This window comes from Pipistrellus hanaki (assembly GCF_964339955.1).
Source record: "Pipistrellus hanaki genome assembly, chromosome: 4".
NCBI lineage: Eukaryota > Metazoa > Chordata > Mammalia > Chiroptera > Vespertilionidae > Pipistrellus > Pipistrellus hanaki.
In genome coordinates this window covers 37,782,814-37,802,069 of record NC_140506.1, presented here as the reverse complement: position 1 = coordinate 37,802,069, position 19,256 = coordinate 37,782,814, and the positions used below count along the sequence as shown (strand labels likewise).

Sequence of the window (19,256 nt, the reverse complement as noted above, 5' to 3'; positions counted from 1 at the left end):
AATCAAACCTGGGACCCTTTAGTCTGCAGGCTGATGCTCTGTGTCCACTGAGCCAAACCAGCTAGGGAAGCCCTTATCATCTTAATTATGATGTGTCTTGGTGTGATCCTCTTTGGGTTTCTTTTGTGTGGGACCCTCTATACTTCCTGGACTTGTAAGTCTATTTCTTTCACCAAATAAGGAAAGTTTTCTATCATTATTTCTTCAAACAGGTCCTCAATATCTTGCTCTCTCTCCTCTTCTGGCACCCCAACAGTGAAAATGTTGGTATGCTTGAAGTTGTCCCAGAGGTTCCTTATACCATCCTCACATTTTTGGATTTTTTTCTTTTGGTTCTTCTGGTTGGGTTTTTTTTGCTTCCTCACATTTCAAATTGTTGATTTGATTCTCAGAATCCTCCACTCCACTGTTGAATTCTTGTATATTATTCTTTATTTCAGTAAGTGTATGCTTAATTTCTAACTGGTCCTTTTCCATTTTTTTGGAGGTCTCTAGAAGATTCCTGAGTATTCTTATAATCATGGTTTTGAACTCTATATACAGTAGTCTCCTCTCTTCCATTTCTTTCATTTGCAACATGCCTCCCTGTCTCTGCATTTTGGCTGCTTCCCTGTGTTTGTTCCTATTGATCAGAGCTGCTATGTCTCCTTGAGTTGGTAGAGTGGCCTTGTATAGTAGGTGTTCTATAGGACCCAGTGGTTCAGCCTCCCCAGTCACCTGAGCTGGGAGCTCTAAGTGCACCCCTTTGTGGGCTGTGAGCACAGTCTTGTTATAGTTGAGACTTGATTGCTATTAGTGTCACTGGGAGGAATTGACCTCCAGGCCAATTGGCTTTGAGGACCAGCTACAACTATAGTGAGAGAGCTGCTATGCAGGAGATAACCCTATGAACTTTCTTCAGTGGGGCTTTGGTTCTCACTGCATCTGCCCCTTGAGTGTGTTGCTTATGGATGTAGAGTTATAATCTGGTATGGTCTGACACTGACCATTGAGTACACTGGCTCTTGGGTCTCCAGGGAGGTGCAAAGTCAGCCATTCCCTGGGTTCACCCAGCTGAAGCTCAGAGAGATCTGCTGATTCCTCCTCTTTGTATCAGGTTTGAAAGTGCCCAGGCGAGGCCCAGCTATGAAGCAAGGCAGGCTGGTGCTGGTGCCAAGTCTTGGGCCTTTTATTGATAAGTTTGGGCTCCCTTATCCAGCTGCAGCTTGTTTGAGAGATTTTACCCTATGCAAGGAAAGGCCATTCATATGTAAAAGCTGCTGCACACAGCTTAGGTGGAGTTGTAAATTGGATGAGGCTGGGTCTTAGGGGATCAACCAGGATGAAGCAAACAGAAATGGCTGCCAATCAGCCCTGCAACAAGGGAGGTCCCAGCATAGGAACAATGATCCCTGTGAGTACCTCCATCTGGGAGAAGGCCCCGTCCCCACTTCCGTGTTCCTGCCCTAGTGTCAGACAATCCAGTTCCTCCTTATATGTGTGTGTGTTCCCCAGAGCCTCGCCCTGGTGCTGGAGCTCAGAGGAGGCAGGACCTGGTAAGTTCAGTTCATGGTGCCGGCCTTTTAAGAGGAACAGCTGGGTCTCTAGCAGCCTCTGTGTCACTGAGCCCCAGCACTGGTTTTTACAGCCTGTAGTTCTTACTGCTGGTAGGGACTTCTTTTCCCAGCTCTGGGACCCTGAGCTGGGGGTCGGGTGTGGGGCTGGGGCCCCTTGCTCCTCTGGGCAGTCTCCATAGAGACGATCTCCCTTCGGGTTAAAAAAGCAACACACGTGGGTGCTGGATCAGCTCATTCCATGCCTATGTACCTCCTACCAGTCTCAGGGTGCTTCCTTCTTTACTGCTCTACTTGTAGGAATCCCATTCAGCCAGCTTTCTGGCAGTTCTGGATTATGGTGGTTCTGTATTTTAGTTGTAACTTTGATGTGGTTGTGGGAGGCTGCAAATACAGACGTGTACTTATGCTGCCATCTTTCGAGATCCTAGCCTGAGGAATTTTTTAATGCCCTGCATCAGTTCCCCAATTCTGAGCTAAGACATTAACATAAACATGTATATTTACAGTATTAGATTTTAGGAAAAAGAGCCTCCTCCGAAAGGGTTTTAAAGGGACTATCTTTTTGTGCATATTCCCCTTGACTTTTATTTTTACGACGGACCATCTGCCTCCAGACCAGAGAAAGCAGGTGCTTGGAATTTAAGCAGACCCTAGCAGCAGATTGCGCCTCTGCTCACAGAATTTAAAATAAGAATAAAAATGGCCTGGCTCTTGAAAGCACTAAAGTTCCGTTGTTGGTCACCATTAGATAAACAGATAACTCTCTCTTTCACTTCAGTGTTTGGGTATTACTGTTTGGGAATAAGGCACAGATAAATTATCTCTTTGTATTGAAAATGGGTTTTAGAACTCGCTTTATGGTTATTAGCAGGTGTGGATTGCATATTTATTAGTTTCTCTAAAATTATTTTAATAACTAAAGCCCAGCTCAGGACTAAGTTAGTTTAACAGATAATGATTTTGATTTAGGGTGTGTTTTTATTGTTGCTCCTCATTCTGGTGTCACAAAGTTCATTTCTAATGCTTTCATTGGGTGAAGGTCCATGTAGCACAAGACCTGGACCTCCCTGAGCCTGTCTTCTTCAGTTATGTTGACTCAGGTGGTCAGCGGGTATCACCCTAGCCATATTAATGTTTGCTCATTTCTAAACAGACGAATAGGTTGAATCAACTTCGTTTAGATCCTACATACTTGATTTTATTGCTGTTTACTTTATTGCCCTTCACAGATGTTGTGTTTTTTGGGTTTTATTTGTTTGTTTTTACACATGGAAGGCAAGGTCTCAATACTCGAGTACTCAAGTAAGTTATAATCTTTCCACTGGTAGAGAGCCTTGTCTTCCATGTGTAAAAACACAATTATCAGTAAAACCAGTAAAATCAGCAGTAAAACCAGGTATGTCTCCCTAGAGAATTCCCTGCTTGGCCCTTTAAGCATTTACACAAGGACCATATACGCCATAATAATGAGAAAAATGTAGAGATGTCACAGTGGCGAGGGCCTCTGAAGATCCCTCAGTCCCACTTCCTCATTTGAGGACAAGGAGACTGAAGCACAGAAAGGCAAAGACAACTACTGTCAGTAGGGTCAGCCCAGGTTGAACTCTGACCTCACTGTAGTGCTTTCTCACCCATCACTTTTCCCAGCAAGGTCCTTTCCCATAACGAGTGTATCAGCCTTGAATAACTGCCCAGGAATTCCTTTTCCTGGGAATATATATTATAGAACTATACTTCACTAATTAAAATCCCCCCATAGTCATCTTTTGTTATAACAAATTCTGTGTTTTATGGTAGGATCAGAATAGCTGCTTTGCCCATTTTAAGAAGGAAAAGGTGGACTGAGGAGATGGATCATTAGGCTTCATTAGAGTGAACTGAATTCTTGTCAAATTAGTATAAAAGTAGGGAAAGAAAAATGGAATATGGAAGAAATCTTGGATGGCCAAGGAAGATGGTATGACAGTACTTTCCTTCCTTCCTTCTTAGAGTTGTTTGAGCTTCAGTTCCCCCATGGCATTGGCTTAACTAAAGTAGGTAAACATGTGCACACAATTCACTCATCTGGCCAACATTTATTAAGTTTCATTTATTAAACCCCTTGATAGGCCACAGGTCTAAAAGTTACAGCTATAGCTCCTGGGTGCTCTCAGACCTCGTGAAGCTTGAAACACATGGTATTTCAGGAACTAATGCTATAGGAAACATTCTTAACATTAATTGTGAAAATACCGTATGGCCTGCAGGAGGAGCTCAGCTGAACAAAACAGTGCCATCTTGTGGAGAGTGAGCACAGGGCCTGGACAGGAAGTGCTAACCAGAACTGTGATGCAGGTGAAAAGAAAGAATGCTTGTACAGTATGTACTTTCAAATTTCCTCAGCTAAAACCCCCGTGCCTGAAACAACTCATATTATTGTTCTTATTGGTATTAGATTTGTTCCAAAAGAAGTAACTTTTTTGGGGAAAATCTGTTTGTTTTTTTAAAATTTGGAAATGGAAAAATGCATTCATCAAGAGCAAAAGGAAAATCATCCGCCTTAAAATGGAGTTATATGTATTCTTGGAATTACTGAAGCTTTGTTCATTTCCGGAGAACCTCAGCCAAGAGTCAGAGATTCAAGTACTAAGTGTAACGTGTTTAAGCAGATCAGAATATTTTTTCTGTAAAACCCCTTTTTTCTCTCCCTGTCTTTTCCTCTCTTGGGTTTCTAACCAGAGAAATGGAATGAGATGTAATACATATTAATTACAAATTAGAAGACAATGTTAATTCTAGAAAATGCAGGGTCTCTGTTTGTAGAAAAATTATTTAAAACATAACTATTCATGAAGCAAAATAAAACAAAAACCGATATTGTAGCAAAGAGCTTGTCACCAGCCCTACAATATCCCTAAGTATTCAATAAATATTAGCACTTTAAAAAACATCAAAGTGGAAATAAATCATGTTGACAGACAACAGGTTAGAAAGGAATTTTTAATATGCTATAGTGGTAAAAGTACCCAACTCTGTTGGGGATATTTTAGGTAAGTAGTAGTAGGAATTTAGGAGGCAGAAAAGTTTCAGTGTCTCTCAGTCTTGACTGTGTGTTAGAATCATTGGGAGTATGATTCTTTTAAATTATATGACGATTTTTTTCCTAGTTGCAGTAAATGGAATTATATTATAACTAGAGGCTCGGTGCATGAAATTCATGCATTTGGGGGGGGGTGTTTCCCCTCAGCTCAATCTGGGACCCTCTCCAATCTGGGACCCCTGATCCTGGGGATCAGGCCTAAACCGACAGTTGAACATTCCTCTCACAATCCAGGACCACTGGCTCCTAACTGCTCACCTATCTGCCTGCCTTATTGCCCTTAACTACCCCCTCCTCCCGTCCCCCCTCCCCCCTTCCCAACAGGGGGTGTGCAGGAGGCACCTGATCACTGAGTCTCTCTCATCATTGATGTGTTAGCTCTCTCTCCCTCTTCTGTCCTCTCTGAAATCAATAAAATATATACTTTTTTAAATTAAATTAAAAAGATAAGCCAAAGTTATTTTTAAGCTATAGTCTCAGTGCCCTAGAAATTTGTTTTGCAAAGACATGAATAACTACTCATATAATTAATTTGGCAGTGACTCATTAAAGAAATGTATTTCTGTTCTCAGGTCATCTTGAAAGCACCAGTTTCAAACACAGCACTTACTTTCAGACATATTTTCCTCTGTCACTCATAATTAAGAATTTCCTCGGGAGGAAAGCCCCGTAAAATGAGACTGAGATGCCACTGCCCTACTTTAAATCTTCCCGTTGGACACCAGGTTAGCTTGGGAGGGAGACTTGTCTCCAGAGGCAGGTGTCCCTTCTTCTCTGTGTTATACATGTGTGTTCCTTATATTTAATTATGTTTCTGTTGTTTGTTACAGTATTGTTTTCATCCTTTCTTAGAATACTATTGCTGACCAGATCACTTTCTATTTCAGGGATATGTAGATGCAGGCGTCAGATTTCATGTATTAACCTTCAGGGTATTTTCAAATCCTTGCATGTGGTACAAAAATATTGTTGTGTAGTGAATATATTTCAAAACAGGTTTGGGCTACCTTGGAATAATTTAACAGAAATATTCTTTTGAGTATTTATATCAGCTGTGTCTGCCAATGATAGTCTCCAGGTACAGTCATTAATAAAATATATATGGATAAAATCTAAAGGTGCTGACTTACGCTGCCATGTAACTGAGCGTCGACTTTGCTGGGCCTTTCTCTCCCATAAACTGGGGTAAAATTGTCTCTCTCATAGGAACGTCATGAGGATTCAAGGAGCTTGTGAATGTACAACCCTCAGGGTACAACTAGCACAGTGTCTAGCATATAGCAAGTGCCTCATAAATTGTAATTATTACTAATATTATTTCTTTTTTTACTGCTTATTTAATTTTTCTCTTATAAAAGTAGTATTCTGGAGTTGTCCCCCCTTTTCCTATTTTTTGTGATTAGTTGATACCATATGTCCCTGCTTAGACTTGGGTAAAATTATGTATTTGGCAAAAATTGAGTTACACTCCCCTTCCAGTGCATCTCATTCCCGTCAACCCCTTAGCACCTGCCCCAACAGCTCTCATCCAGCACCCCCAAAAGGACCCATTTCTGAAAGCTCTGGTTGTGGCCAACTTTCTCACCCCCCCCCCCCCCAAAGGTGTAGCAGATACTGGCTTACGTGGCAGGGTGGAGGCCCCTCATAGTAGATGAAAATAACACAGCTGGGACTCCTGGCAGCTTCATTCTTAACCACTTTGTTGATTTCTTTGGCCAAGTTCATTCACTTAGACCCCAAATCCACCATCTGTGGGTTCTTATGAAGATCAAATTATAACGTAAGTGCAAGGACTTTTAGGAAAGGCTATGTATATAATAGCCATTATGAAATCTCATCTTTAACAATTCAGTTCAAACTACTTATTCTACAAAACTGTTGCTGACAGAAGGCTGCCCTGGCCCCACTCTCCCACCCCAGAATTGATCATACTCTTAAATATATATATATATATATATATATATATATATATATATATATATATATATATATTTAATTGATTTCAGAGAGGAAGGGAAAGAGAGATAGAAACATCAATGATGAGAGAGAATCATTGATTGGCTGCCTCCTGCACACCCCACACTGGGGATTAAGTCACAACCTGAGCATGTGTCCTGACTGGGAATCTAACTGTGACTTCCTGGTTCAACGCTCAACCACTGAGCCATGCCAGCCGGGCGATCACACTCTCTCCCAAGCCCCTGCTGTACAGACCCCTCTCATAGCATCTGTTTGTTTGCATTTCTGCCTTCACACATTAGACATTCTTGTCTTAAATTTATAAAATGCTGTGATTTTTACACTCCCACTGAACAAACAGAACCAACATTGAGTCATGTTTCAAACTGGCATAGCCAATTTGTATGCTATAATGTATCCTGTTCTACCATGTTTCCAATAACCTCAGACTGTTCTCCTTTCCTCTGATGTATTGAAACAAAAAAGGGGGGACATCAGTAAACTTTCAACAATAAAGATAAATTTTTTAAAAACCAAGGAGATACAAATAATTTCAAGACCTGACCTGTTGTGACGTGGAAGGAAGAGGTCACATCTTAGCAGGGCCTCCCAGAAACTATGAGACCATGTTCTACTTAGCTCCAAACAGCCCGTGCCTGACACAGTGTATGAAACATAGCAGGGCAATAATAACAGCTGAATAAATAATTAAAATAAAATTATTTACTAGGGACTCAGGAAGACCCTGAACTTTTTTTTTTTTAAATATATTTTATTGATTTTGTACAGAGAGGAAGGGAGAGAGATAGAGAGTTAGAAACATCGATGAGAGAGAGTCATCGATCAGCTGCCTATTGCACACCCCCTACTGGGGATATGCCCGCGACCAAGGTACATGCCCTTGACCGGAATCGAACCCGGAACCCTTCAGTCCCCAAGCCGATGCTCTATCCATTGAGCCAAACCGGTCTCGGCAAGACCCTGAACTTTTAAGAACTAAATGAATCTCTAACAGTAAAGATTCCGATTTCATAACAGGAGACAAAGAAACAACAACAATTCTCCTTTTCTTCTCTTCCTCCTCTTTTTCCTCCTCCTTCTCTTCCTCCTCCTTTCCCGCCTCCTCCTCCATCTCCCTACACTCCGTAAGTCATACTATGTAGTGTGCATTGGCCTCTCTTATTATTGTAAGAGCTTTTCCACACAAAGTGTGAGGCCATACAGGAACTCTAAAAAAGCACACCTTGTCATGTAAGTCTTCTTTTAAAAAGATGGAAAAAAAGTTTTGCTGTTGTTATTGAGTTCTTTCTGTATTTAGATATCCAAGTTTGAGCTATAATGAACATTGGTTTGTTATGATTTTTATCATAAATTTTTCTTACACATGAATTCAAACGAATCAAGCTTTTCCTATGGGTTTGTTTTGTTTTTTCCCTAGCAGTCCTGTCTTAAATAACATGGGGTCTAGTATTCTTTGATTTCTTCTCTGGTTTCATAATGAAGCTCTATGATTGGTTCTCACCGTCTGGATCACACTGGGGAAGGGGAAAGAATTGGACTTTTATTTTGCAATTATTTTTAACCTTGGCCAATGGAAACTTTCTTTAGCTTCCAGGGCAGGTCAGCAATTTTAAAGTTGCAATATCCATAGAAATCATATTTGTTTTCCTGTCCTAGAAATTTTCCTGTCCTAGAAGTTCTTAGTTAGTACAGGGTGGAACTGGGGGTCTCAGGCAGAGTGTGTGAGGACCCCTGCCACTACTTAACCAAGAGGTTAAAGGGACTTATGCACCCAATCCCAAATGATGCGTGTGCAGGAAGAGCTGTATAAATCCTAAATGTTGGATTTAGGATTTATACAGCTCTCTAAAAATCTTAAATGTAAGAGTGCAGAAGACATTTTTGGCATGAAGTGTTTTCCTTTCTTCTTGGCCAATGGAAAAATTTAAGTTATTGTTCTCTGTCTTTTCTTTTCTTTTGAGTAGTTAGTCTCTATATGAGAGTTGTTTTGAGAATTTCACTTTCCACATTGTAATTCTAATTAAATCTCATCCATAGAGATGTGATTTGTGTGCCACAAACTCCCCCATTCCCCATTAGATAGGAGATGCTTGTTGAAGCACACTTACTGTGGACTCTTCACCCCCGCGTTCCATTCTTCGCACTCTTACTGCTCTTAGCCCCTGACTGGTTTCTCACACTTCCCTGGCATTCTGGTTGGGTAGAATTGTATCTCCTGTATTTGCTAAGTGTCCCCACAGAGGAGTCAATGCTCACCTGTTTGTTGTGTTATGAATAGATGTGAAAGTCCTGAAGTTTGCATGATTCCTACTCTTTTTTTTTCTTCACATATAAGATTGGACTCAAGGTTACCCCTGGAACAGTGTCACTCTCACTCACTCGCCTTGCATCGGGAATAACCCTGAGTGTGCCCAGAGGGAGGTGCCAGGAATAGGAATGTCATCTGTCATGCGTTGCGTGGAGGGAGGAACAAAAGGTTGAAAAGCTCAATGTTAGAGAATAAGCTCTTTGATCAAAATGTCTGCGTCTGACTAATTTTGTGTCTGACAAATATCCCAGATGAATTAATGAGTACAGCCCAATAGGTTAATACGTTCCCCAGACCATTATTCCAAAGAAGGGAAAGACGTGAGGCGCTTTGCAGTTGTTTTTGGCATCACATTTCGAAAAGTGAATTTCCTTCTTGTAAAAGGCTCACTGCATGCAGACACAGAGGAGGGCTTTGCTCACTGCCAGCCGGGCCCACCATCCAGAGCCACTAGGTACAGGGGTCACTTTCATAACCCACCATTGCAATAGCACACCTTCCGTTTCTCTGCCTCGTGGTCCTGGTGAAATTGTTATCACAAGTTATTACCCTTAAGTCTGACTTAGTCAGGAGGAATAAGGTGGCTGATATTGTCGTTTGAGGACTGAGAAATATTTGTCTAGACATTTGATCCAATCTGTATTTTTATTGAATGTGTAATTGGCGAGAAAATAGCAAAGACAAATTTAAATGCTTGCATCTCTAACCTTGTCACCGCGTCTGAGCATTCATTCATCATCATTATCTTGGATTTCTGCAGCCCGCAGACTTCATAGGAAAGCAAGCACTGAAACGGATTAAAGCCGAGGGGCTGAAACGGAGGCTGGTCTGCCTCACCTTGGCCACGGACGACGTGGATCCGGAGGGAAACGAAAGCATCTGGCACAAGGGCAAGGTGAGAGCGGAGGCCCCCGGCGCAGGGGCCCTGTGGCTTTTCCGCAAGGGAAACTCTCCTTGTCTGTTTCCTGTTAGAGCTTTTGCTCTTTATTTATTGCTCTGAGGATTTCTCACTGGATTTCTCAGCTGACATTCGAGAAACAAATCAATTAACTAAAAGAAAAACAAAGTGCTACGCATTTTTGAAAACATAAAATTCATATGCTTTGTTTAAAGAAAATAAACCCAAGAACGTGAAGTGCATTAGACAATGAGGAAGGTATTTTAGAGGATAAAGTCATCTACTCGTTCGCCACATCCCTTTTGTGAAGGCAGGAGATAGATTTTATATAAAGAATTTGGCCTTCTGACTTAGCTTCTTTCAGAAGAAGGCAACTGTAACCTTACCACATTAGCAGAAAGAAATTTCCAATGAAAGCTTCTATGCTAGGCAGGGAGGCTGGGAGGATTGGTGCAGCTGTGCAGCTAGGAGAAGCCACGTGGAGCAGGGCTATACACCAGGTTTTGCTTTTGTTGTCTTCATAAGCAAAATGGTTTCTTCATAAATATAGACTCCTATCTCCTTATACATTTTTAAATGTGGTATTTTAACCTGACATATGCATTTACATTTTAATCTGCTTTCCCTTCCCTTTCAACCTTCCCTTCAGCTCTGATTTCCACTAATCTTCTTATTTCCTAATCAGGCTTGTCTTATAGATTTATTTCTTTATTTTTGTAGCTTAAAGCTTTGTTTTCCTCTCCTAAGTTTGATTCCTTGTCCAGTATTGTTCTCTGTTGCCTTCCCAAGTTATCCTGTTTCATCCTCCTTAACTTGGTTTGTTCCTGCCTAACACTGTATTTCCACTCGTCCTGAAAAGTTGTCATCCTCCATCTCAACCTAGTTTCACCGCCTTGAAAGTGTAGAACAAATCCTGGCTTCATTATGTTGACAATCTTGATTTTGTGTTATATTTTCTTGTATCTGTGTTAATTCCTCGACAAGGCTGGAACTAGGCCTCTGCTAATTCTCTAGAATGTACAGAGTAGAGCTAGAGAGGGTAAAAGTTAACATTCATTTAAGTGCCTCACAATTGCCTGGAATTGTTAAATGCTAGCTGTAATCATAAGGAATGTTCACTTTCCATTGACTATATATATTTATTTATTTTTTGTTTTTTTTATTAATCTTCACCTGAGGATATTTTTTCCATTGATTTTTAGAGCGAGTGGAAGGAGGGGAAGAGATAGAGAAATATCAATGTAAGAGAGACACATTGATTGGTTGCTTCCCAAATGTGCCCTGATTGGGGCTGGGGATCGAGCCTGCAAACAAGGTATGTACCCTTGACTGGACTCAAACCCCAAACCCCAAACCCTTTAATCCATGTGCCAATGCTCTAACCATTGAGAAACATATTACCTATCTATATATATAAAAAGCCAGAGACTGTAACACCTTAATGACTGTACTGACAGGTTGCTATCATGCCTTCTATGGCCAGCAAACAGGCAGATCAGGGGGTGGGGCCAGCCAGCCCACTGCCCTCAGCCCTGCCCCATGGCTGGCTGGCCCTGCCCACAACCCTGATCAGGGGCAGGCCCTGACAGACAATCACCTGCAGCCCCTCCCCTCCAGCCAGCCCAGCCCTAAGGGGGCCCCATCAGGGTTAGCCAACCTCCTGCCATCTCCTCCTCCTGACAGCCCAGCCCCAGTTCACCTCAATTGGGGCTGAGCTGGCTGGACCTCACCCATGCACAAATTCGTGCACTGGGTCTCTAGTATATTAATAAATAGTTTAATTGAGCACCATTTTGAGCACATTTTCTGAACCCCCTCAGGGATAGTTAACTAAATTTGCATTTGGGTTTTTAGATTTTCTCCTATTTATTTATTATTGCCATACTGTTGGATAATAGAAGAGAATTTTTTTAAAGTTTTAATAAAAATATTTTATTCTTCTTCCTATTAGATTTCTTGGCATAAAATGAGCAAAATACTGCCAGGCATTAAAAAACTAGATGTAATTATTTAAAAATGAAAAATGTCAAAGTAATATAGACATATACTTTGAGAATTACTTTTCATAATTTGTGCATTTTCTTAATTAATTTTTCTCAAAAAAAGCAACGTTCTCCTCCTGGTGTTACACCCACAGACGGCATATCATAAAGCTTTCAGATTGGGAGTTGAATCTATAATGTGTTTCCACTGGGAGGGGGAGCGCAAAGCTGTGACCCGGCTGCTAAGATCGCTAGGTCTTGTTTTTCAGGTGGTTGGCAACACGACCTCTGGAAGCTACAGTTACAGCATCCAGAAGAGCCTGGCCTTCGCATACGTCCCCGTAGAGCTCAGTAAGGTAGGGCAACAAGTGGAAGTTGAGCTACTAGGCAAACATTACCCAGCAATCATCATCCAAGAACCCTTGGTATTGACGGAACCAACCAGAAACCGACTTCAGAAAAAAGGTGGAAAGGACAAAATTTGAAAAAGACCTTTAGCAGCTAACTGAATTATGGTTGCTACATGACTGAACTCAAAATTATAATTGATTTGTGGGTAAACAGGAAACAAAGGATTCATTTCAAAATCATCAAAATCCAGATTTAGAATCTTAAAAGCTTTCTTGCTGTTTCCTCAGCGAGATAGAATAATTGATTAGAGCTTGCCATTGTTGTTTCAAATGAAGAAATTAGAAATGACCATTTTTATTATCCCATATTGTTTCTTATGAAATTCAATCAGAAAAACATCTTGGCATTTGCTAATTAACATACAACCATTGTTACAACAGAATTAAAGAATTAGAAGAATTTTAGGAACATATACATATGGTTCTTATTAGATGAAAACAAATTAATAAATTATGTTTTATATAAAAACAAATGCAATACTGTTAATGGATTTACTGCATTGGGAAATATTTTCTTAGTTGATAAGGAATAGTTTTAATTTCTCATAATACATCTTTGGTGAAAATAGTATAATTTAATATTGATATATAACACTTTATTCAATCTCTGAAATATTTATTTTCTTAATAACTTCACTGAAAGCAGCTTTATGGTACATTATTATTGTCCTTTCAAAGCTTGTTTTAGAAGATAAATTGAATAAAAAAGAACAGCCTTTCAAAGGAAGCGATACTTATAAACCTTCTGAAATGAAGCTGAAATATAAATAGGTTGTGCCAGTACAAACACAGTTTGAATACTGAACACCTCTCTTTGGGAAAGAATTAATGCAAGTTGACATCACTCTGTGCTGTAATGAATATCATTTCTCAAAGTATTTGACAAATCAGGTCAAACAAGAGCTTAAGAGTTGTGTACAGCAAGAAAAAAAATTCATTTAGAAATGTGTCTTTGATATACTTCTTGAAATTATTTGGCTTTAGTTGACTGAGTAGGTCACATTTTTTTTTTATAAAAGGTAGTTGATTGTTTACAATTTGTTATATACTTGTTATACATTTATTGAACTTTCCTTAGATATTCAAAAAAGCTGAATATGAAGCATGATAAGATTTTGTAATTATTACACATTTTCAAATAATTTCTTGCAAGTTTGAAAAGGTGTCAACTTTGCATTTTAAATGTTTCATAACAGTAATTATATATTAGAACACCTCAACATGTCATTCATTTCTCTTTGGAATGCCCCTTTAAATAAGAAAAGGTAACAAACGTTTCCTAATTATCAAGAATTATCCAGACCTTGTATCTTAGTTCTGGTATTAGGTGCTGGTTAATGATGTTGAATGGGAATCAAGAGATCCCTATTCTCATTTTCTGCCTTTCTGTAGCCCTGTAACCTTGGAATATCCACTTACTATTTCTGGATTCCTCTTCTGCAAGATAGACTCTTCTAGGTTCTATTTTTTTTTTTTTAAACAAAACACTATAATAACAAGAGGCAATAATGAAAGTACAGCATTGAATTCATCTAAACAGTTAATATAGCACTAAAACAGAGCAATAAAAGAATGGAATGTTTAGATGAATATTAAACATTTAACAAAACCCTATCCACAGTATATAAAAGAAATTTACATCCTGATTGCATTCAGAAGTTGCCCCCATTCCTTCTTTGTTGTGCGTTAGGTGCTGTTAGGTTTTGCAGGTCACCCCAGCACCCCACTTCCACTCAGCCAGTGGTCCTGGCCTAGGTTTGACCAAGGACCTACAAACAACTTGGCAATGGAGAGATGAGCCAAGTTAACCAGATTTTCTCCCACATAAATCTGAATTTTATATAAAAGGGAAACCCTAGTATGTGTGGGAGCCGTGTCTACAGCTTAGAAAAGGGTTCTCAAGAATATGATGGCGAATATGGACACTTGCTTCTCTTGAACTCAGAAGCTTCTTGGAACTGCGCAAGCATTTCCAGTCCACACATTCTCAAAATGTTTATGGATGTTGTGTTACTAATGGTCACATCCTAACTAACCTTTCTTTATCCTTTCTACAGATAGGGAAGGTGACAAAAAAAATATTTTAAAGTAAACTGTGTGGGACATTGAATAGGAGATAGATTAGATTTGGGAATTTTAGTGCGAGGACTTTGTGCATACTTGAATTGAGCAAAAAGAAAGGTTGACGTTAGGGAACACAGCAGCTATGAAGAGAAGAAAGTTTCAGTTACACAGATAGCATCCTTTAGCCAAGGTCTCAAAAAAGCAGGGAACCAAAAGTTCAGTTAATTATACTTTTGTCTGATGATCTTCATATAAAAATTAAAGTGATCAACCTGTCTTCATTTATCTCTCTGCCATCAGTGAATCTTTAGGCCAGTAGTTTACAGATGCTAGGGAATATAAAAGGGAAACACATTATTTAATTATATTGTACCCAGGTATGACTTTGTGAATATTAGCATGTCACGGAGCGAGATGGCAAGGTGGTATAAAAGCTACTGGACTGAAAGACGATTTGCTTTTCCCAGCTCTGCCACGAACCAAGCACAAATCACAATCACCTACTAACGTCTTCTCTGCATTGGAAGTTTTATAAGTAACTACTTTCCTTGGTAAAGTATTCATTAGCCTACACTGCAGGCCAGGCACTGGAAAGCAGGGAACAGACATGGTCCTTGCCTTTAAAGAGCTTACAAAGTAGAGAGGTCAAACATTTAACCAAAACAACAACAGCAACTGGTATATTTAGTCACAAAGGTTCCATGGAAGCTAAGGGGAGAGAACATTTTGAGACGAGAATGGCGAACAGTGTCAAAAGATGAAATATGTAAGATTAAAGGTTGAAAATGCTCACTGGGTATCAGAAAGCAATTGCTGCAAGTAAGAAAATACCCCATTAACAACAGTTTAAGCTATTATTTATTTTGTTAAATCATACAAGAAATCTAGAGGTAGGCTTAGCGATACCATTAAGTATCTCAGTTCCTTTTTTTTTTCTCCTCCCCACAAAACACTGTTTAGTATAAATCTTTTGTTGTTGCAATTATTGATGTTTTGGTCATTTATCTACCTATCTATTTCAAATTAGCATCTTTTTATTACCTGCCTTCATAATTCTACATGGAAATTAATTTAAAGAACCCCAATTATACTGCGATAGGTTTGCATGGTGACATATGATTACAAGACAGTGGTGATTACATTTTAAGGTATATAAATGTCAAGTCCTTATACTGTACACCTGAAACTAAAAAAAAATATTGTATACCAATTATACTTAAATAAAAAGAAAGAACCCTTAGTTATACCATAGGCCCACAACACTCACAGACTCAGCTATATATATTCATTTCCAAGTAAGTGCTTTAGTGCTGGAATCATGCATGTTTCTTCAGGCATAGTTTGGGCCTTCAATGCCCATGGAACCAGTTATCCTTTAAACAATAGGTTGGAAATAAGGACAGCAGAGTGATCATAAATACAAAGAGATAGGTTCAGTTTCTTCAGTTCTGTCATTCTATGTGATCACTTAGAGTTTCTATTTATGTTTATTATTTGCACTATGAAACAGAGGACAAATTTATGAGGCATAATATTGTGTTCAATAAGTAAAAACTTTTAATTCATACATTAAGTATCTTACTGACTTTGAATATCTTCAAAATTCAAATTTCTTTTTTTTAAAATTGTTAATTGGGTTAAAATTAAAGGAAGAACTAATAAAATATAATGCTACATCAGTAATACAATTTAATAGTTACCTAAATTGTAACTTTTTAGTAAATTATTAGTGACTGAAAAAATTATTTACATAAAATTCTATTATATCAGATTCCAATCAAAGGAAGAGTATGTAGAAATTGTGGAGAAGGCAATTAACTAGAAAAAATATATAAGGAAATAGTTGTTTATTCAGAAAAAAAAATTAAATTTCAAAAAATGCCAGCGAAAACAACAAAAGATGCTGACCTTATACTGCTAGAAGAAGTCAAGAGAGTGGTATTTGAATGCCTTGATCTTCTTCATCAAATAATGTTATTTTTATATCATTCAGCCACCTTCTCTGATTTTAGAAGATGAAGAGCAACTTTAGAAGTATTCATCATATATAATAGAAATGTTTGATACATTTTCTGATGAGGACATTTCAGTGGGAAAATTTTAACTGGAGATATTTAAGTGGAGATATTTGAAAGTCACTATGATTGTTCCCAAGGGAACAAAGATGTAGACAGTACTACAATTTCTGGAGTTTGTTGTTAAAGGACATTTTTATGAATCTCTGCCAAACTTATTATGTTAAAGTCTTTTTCTAATTATTGTACATCTGTTGGGCATTTAAAAGAAGGTTTAGAAATTATTGTAAAAGCTTAAAATGTTCTGCAATGTACAAAGATAACTGGCAAATCTGGCTCTCCCATCTATTAAACATTAATATGTGAAGCAGATTCATTTCAGTGAAGTCACTGCGAAGCTTAAGACTTAAAAACAGGAAAGGTACTTTTTTACTTATCGATACTAGACCAATTTATCACAACAGTCCAATATGTAGATATATTTTCCTTTTTTTAAAAAAAAAACACAACACATTAAATTTTCTCAGCCATCGTGGCTCAGTGATTGAGTGTTGACCTATGAACCAGGAAGAAATGGTTCAATTCCTGGTCAAGGCATATGCCCAGGTTGTGGTCTCAATCCCCAGGGTGGGGCATGCTGGAAGCAAGTGATCAATGATTCTCTCTCATCATTGATGCTTCTATCTCTCCCTCTCCCTTCCTCTCTGAAATCAATAAAAATATACTTTTTAAAAACATTAATTTAAAAATATTAACTTCTAGCTCTTTTGTACGATAGTATTATTCTATGTATATTTTTCTTATTTGTTGTTTTTTAATAGGAGAATATTTTTTACACTTTCAATTTCTCTTCTGGTAATTATTAATTTTATTTCATAATTATTAGTAAAAATAATTGTGTCATATGAAAAACATAGGACTTTTTAAAAAAGTGATCCTCAATCTACTCATCTCACTAGCTGGTCATTCAAGATGGCTTCTTCATTCACATGTCTGGCTCCTCACCAAGGGTGACTGTAACAGCTGGGGCTGGCAGAGCTTGTCTCTCCCTGGGCCTCTCCATGGGACTAACTTCCAGGTATGTCAAAGGAGGGAACTTAACCTGGAGAACCAGTAAGGGATGCCCTCAGGGAGTGCCAAGGTGATACTTGGACCATAGACAGAGGAGCTGCGAGTGGGATCTGGAACCACAGAGGAGATACCGCTATGCTGCTAAAGATGCCACAAAGCAGAAGGAATGGAAGAAACACTCTGACTTCTCTCTTCCTCCCATTCTCCCAGCTCTCAGCAGCACCTCCCATTTGCTGAACCTAACTGGAGCCAAGGAGGTAAAGGAGCCCGGGACATGTAGTTTATAGGATTTGACCTCTCCTCTGATAGAGCAGAGCAGAGCAGAGGAAAATCATGAAATGGATTATATAGCAACAGACAAAGACCATCATATAACACAAACATAATCCATTCAGTATAAAAACCAAAGGGGTCAGGTCAAGAGATGCAAACATGTCTACGAGGATGGAGGGAAGTTGTGGCATGGGCTAATACACTAGTGTTTCTGGGAGGTGTTGAGACTTTTCACTGTTTGCCTCTTTAACTTAACATTTTAAAAAACTATGTACATGTTTCACTTTTTAAAAACTATGTATATATAAAACTTTCTTATCTAGCAAGAGTAGATTCTTACCTTCTTGGTCATACAATATGACTATTTTAAATACAGTGCTCACATTGGTTGAGATATTGAAGCATGATTGGAGTTAGCTTAGAACTGCTTAAGAAATTGGTGTGTGGTGTAAAAAGTTCAGTACAGAAAACATGAATGTAATTCAGTTGTATATAATAAATATTGTGTAAACGTGAAGGCTTAGGTTGTGTGAAAAGTAAGGAGAAGGAATGAAGAAGTGAGACAAAGTGCAGACCAACATCGTCTTTCTCAATCTGTTAACTCAGTGGTTACATGGGTGCATTCACTTTCTGAGAATTCTTTGACTGATGTGCACTTTTGTGCGATCTCCTACACAAAAACATGCCAAAATCTCTCTATATGGTACTGTTTCCACTCTCTACTCTTGCCTTGTTGGTTTCAAGGAGGTAGGAGGTGATAAGAAATGGACAGGATGAGGGGGGTCAAAGGAGTTTCAATTTGAATTGGCCCCAAGCCGTTCTTTATCCAGATTATCAATTTCTGAAAGTTGGAGAATATTAGAGCTAAAAGAAATCTTTCATTTTTTTTTTTTTAATCTGACCCTTTCCTCCTAACACACACACATACACCAACACACAAAACAAAACCAACACTAAACTGAAGATGCTTCTTTCAGAGAATGAGCTTCCTGTGTGCTTGGAACCTTGATGATTGTTTAATGCAGTGATAGTAGTTTGCTCTGAGAGTGGCTATGACTTAACGCTCATGACTACTGACAACTAGGAGAACATTCATCTGTCAGTCCAATATATGACCTTACAGGCCTTTAAGAAGGTCCTCTCCCCTCACCCCCGGTGCCTTACTAAGATATGGTAGAAACATATCCATTCTAGATCAGTTTCCAAATGTTTGTGAAAATACTTTCATAAGCTGGCATCTAAAGTATCAAAGTTTGGCTATTCTTTCTGATGTTTGAGTCTACCTCCTTCTGGACTGTTCAGGGTAGTAAATGGGCCAATGAGGAACACCAACCACAATTTACCACATTTGGTTAGTGAACTTCAGGTTTTCTCTCTAAGAAAGACCTCTTGCCATCCTTATCTCTACTGCAACGGTTAAGCGTTTAGAGATAGTGTTTAAAATTGCCTAACCTTTGTGTGCAACATTTATGATATTCAAAGGCACTGAACCAAAAACAGGTTGAGGGAAGCATGAAGCACAGGTATCCTGACTTCTGAGCACAGCTTACAGCCAGTTAGCACCGTGCCAAGAACTAAGGGCCCTTGAAACCAAGAGACAAGAGCATCTGTGTGGTTTTC

At 38.9% G+C, this 19,256-nt stretch overlaps 1 protein-coding gene across 4 annotated transcripts in view; it reads left to right on the top strand.

Moving 5' to 3' along the window:
- The window catches only part of DMGDH (dimethylglycine dehydrogenase), an 87,497-nt gene extending 74,273 nt beyond the window's left edge, over nucleotides 1-13,224 (top strand). For 3 of the 4 annotated variants that reach the window (XM_084881306.1, XM_084881305.1, XM_084881307.1), the window contains 2 exons: nucleotides 9,684-9,818; nucleotides 12,073-13,224. In XM_084881306.1, the coding sequence (XP_084737432.1) occupies nucleotides 9,684-9,818; nucleotides 12,073-12,288 (351 nt within the window). In that variant the 3' untranslated portion in view covers nucleotides 12,289-13,224. Of the gene's footprint in view, nucleotides 1-5,207; nucleotides 5,361-9,683; nucleotides 9,819-12,072 lie in introns of all 4 variants that reach the window. The other variant, XR_014794821.1, reaches the window with a different exon arrangement.
- Nucleotides 13,225-19,256: the final 6,032 nt, after the last annotated feature.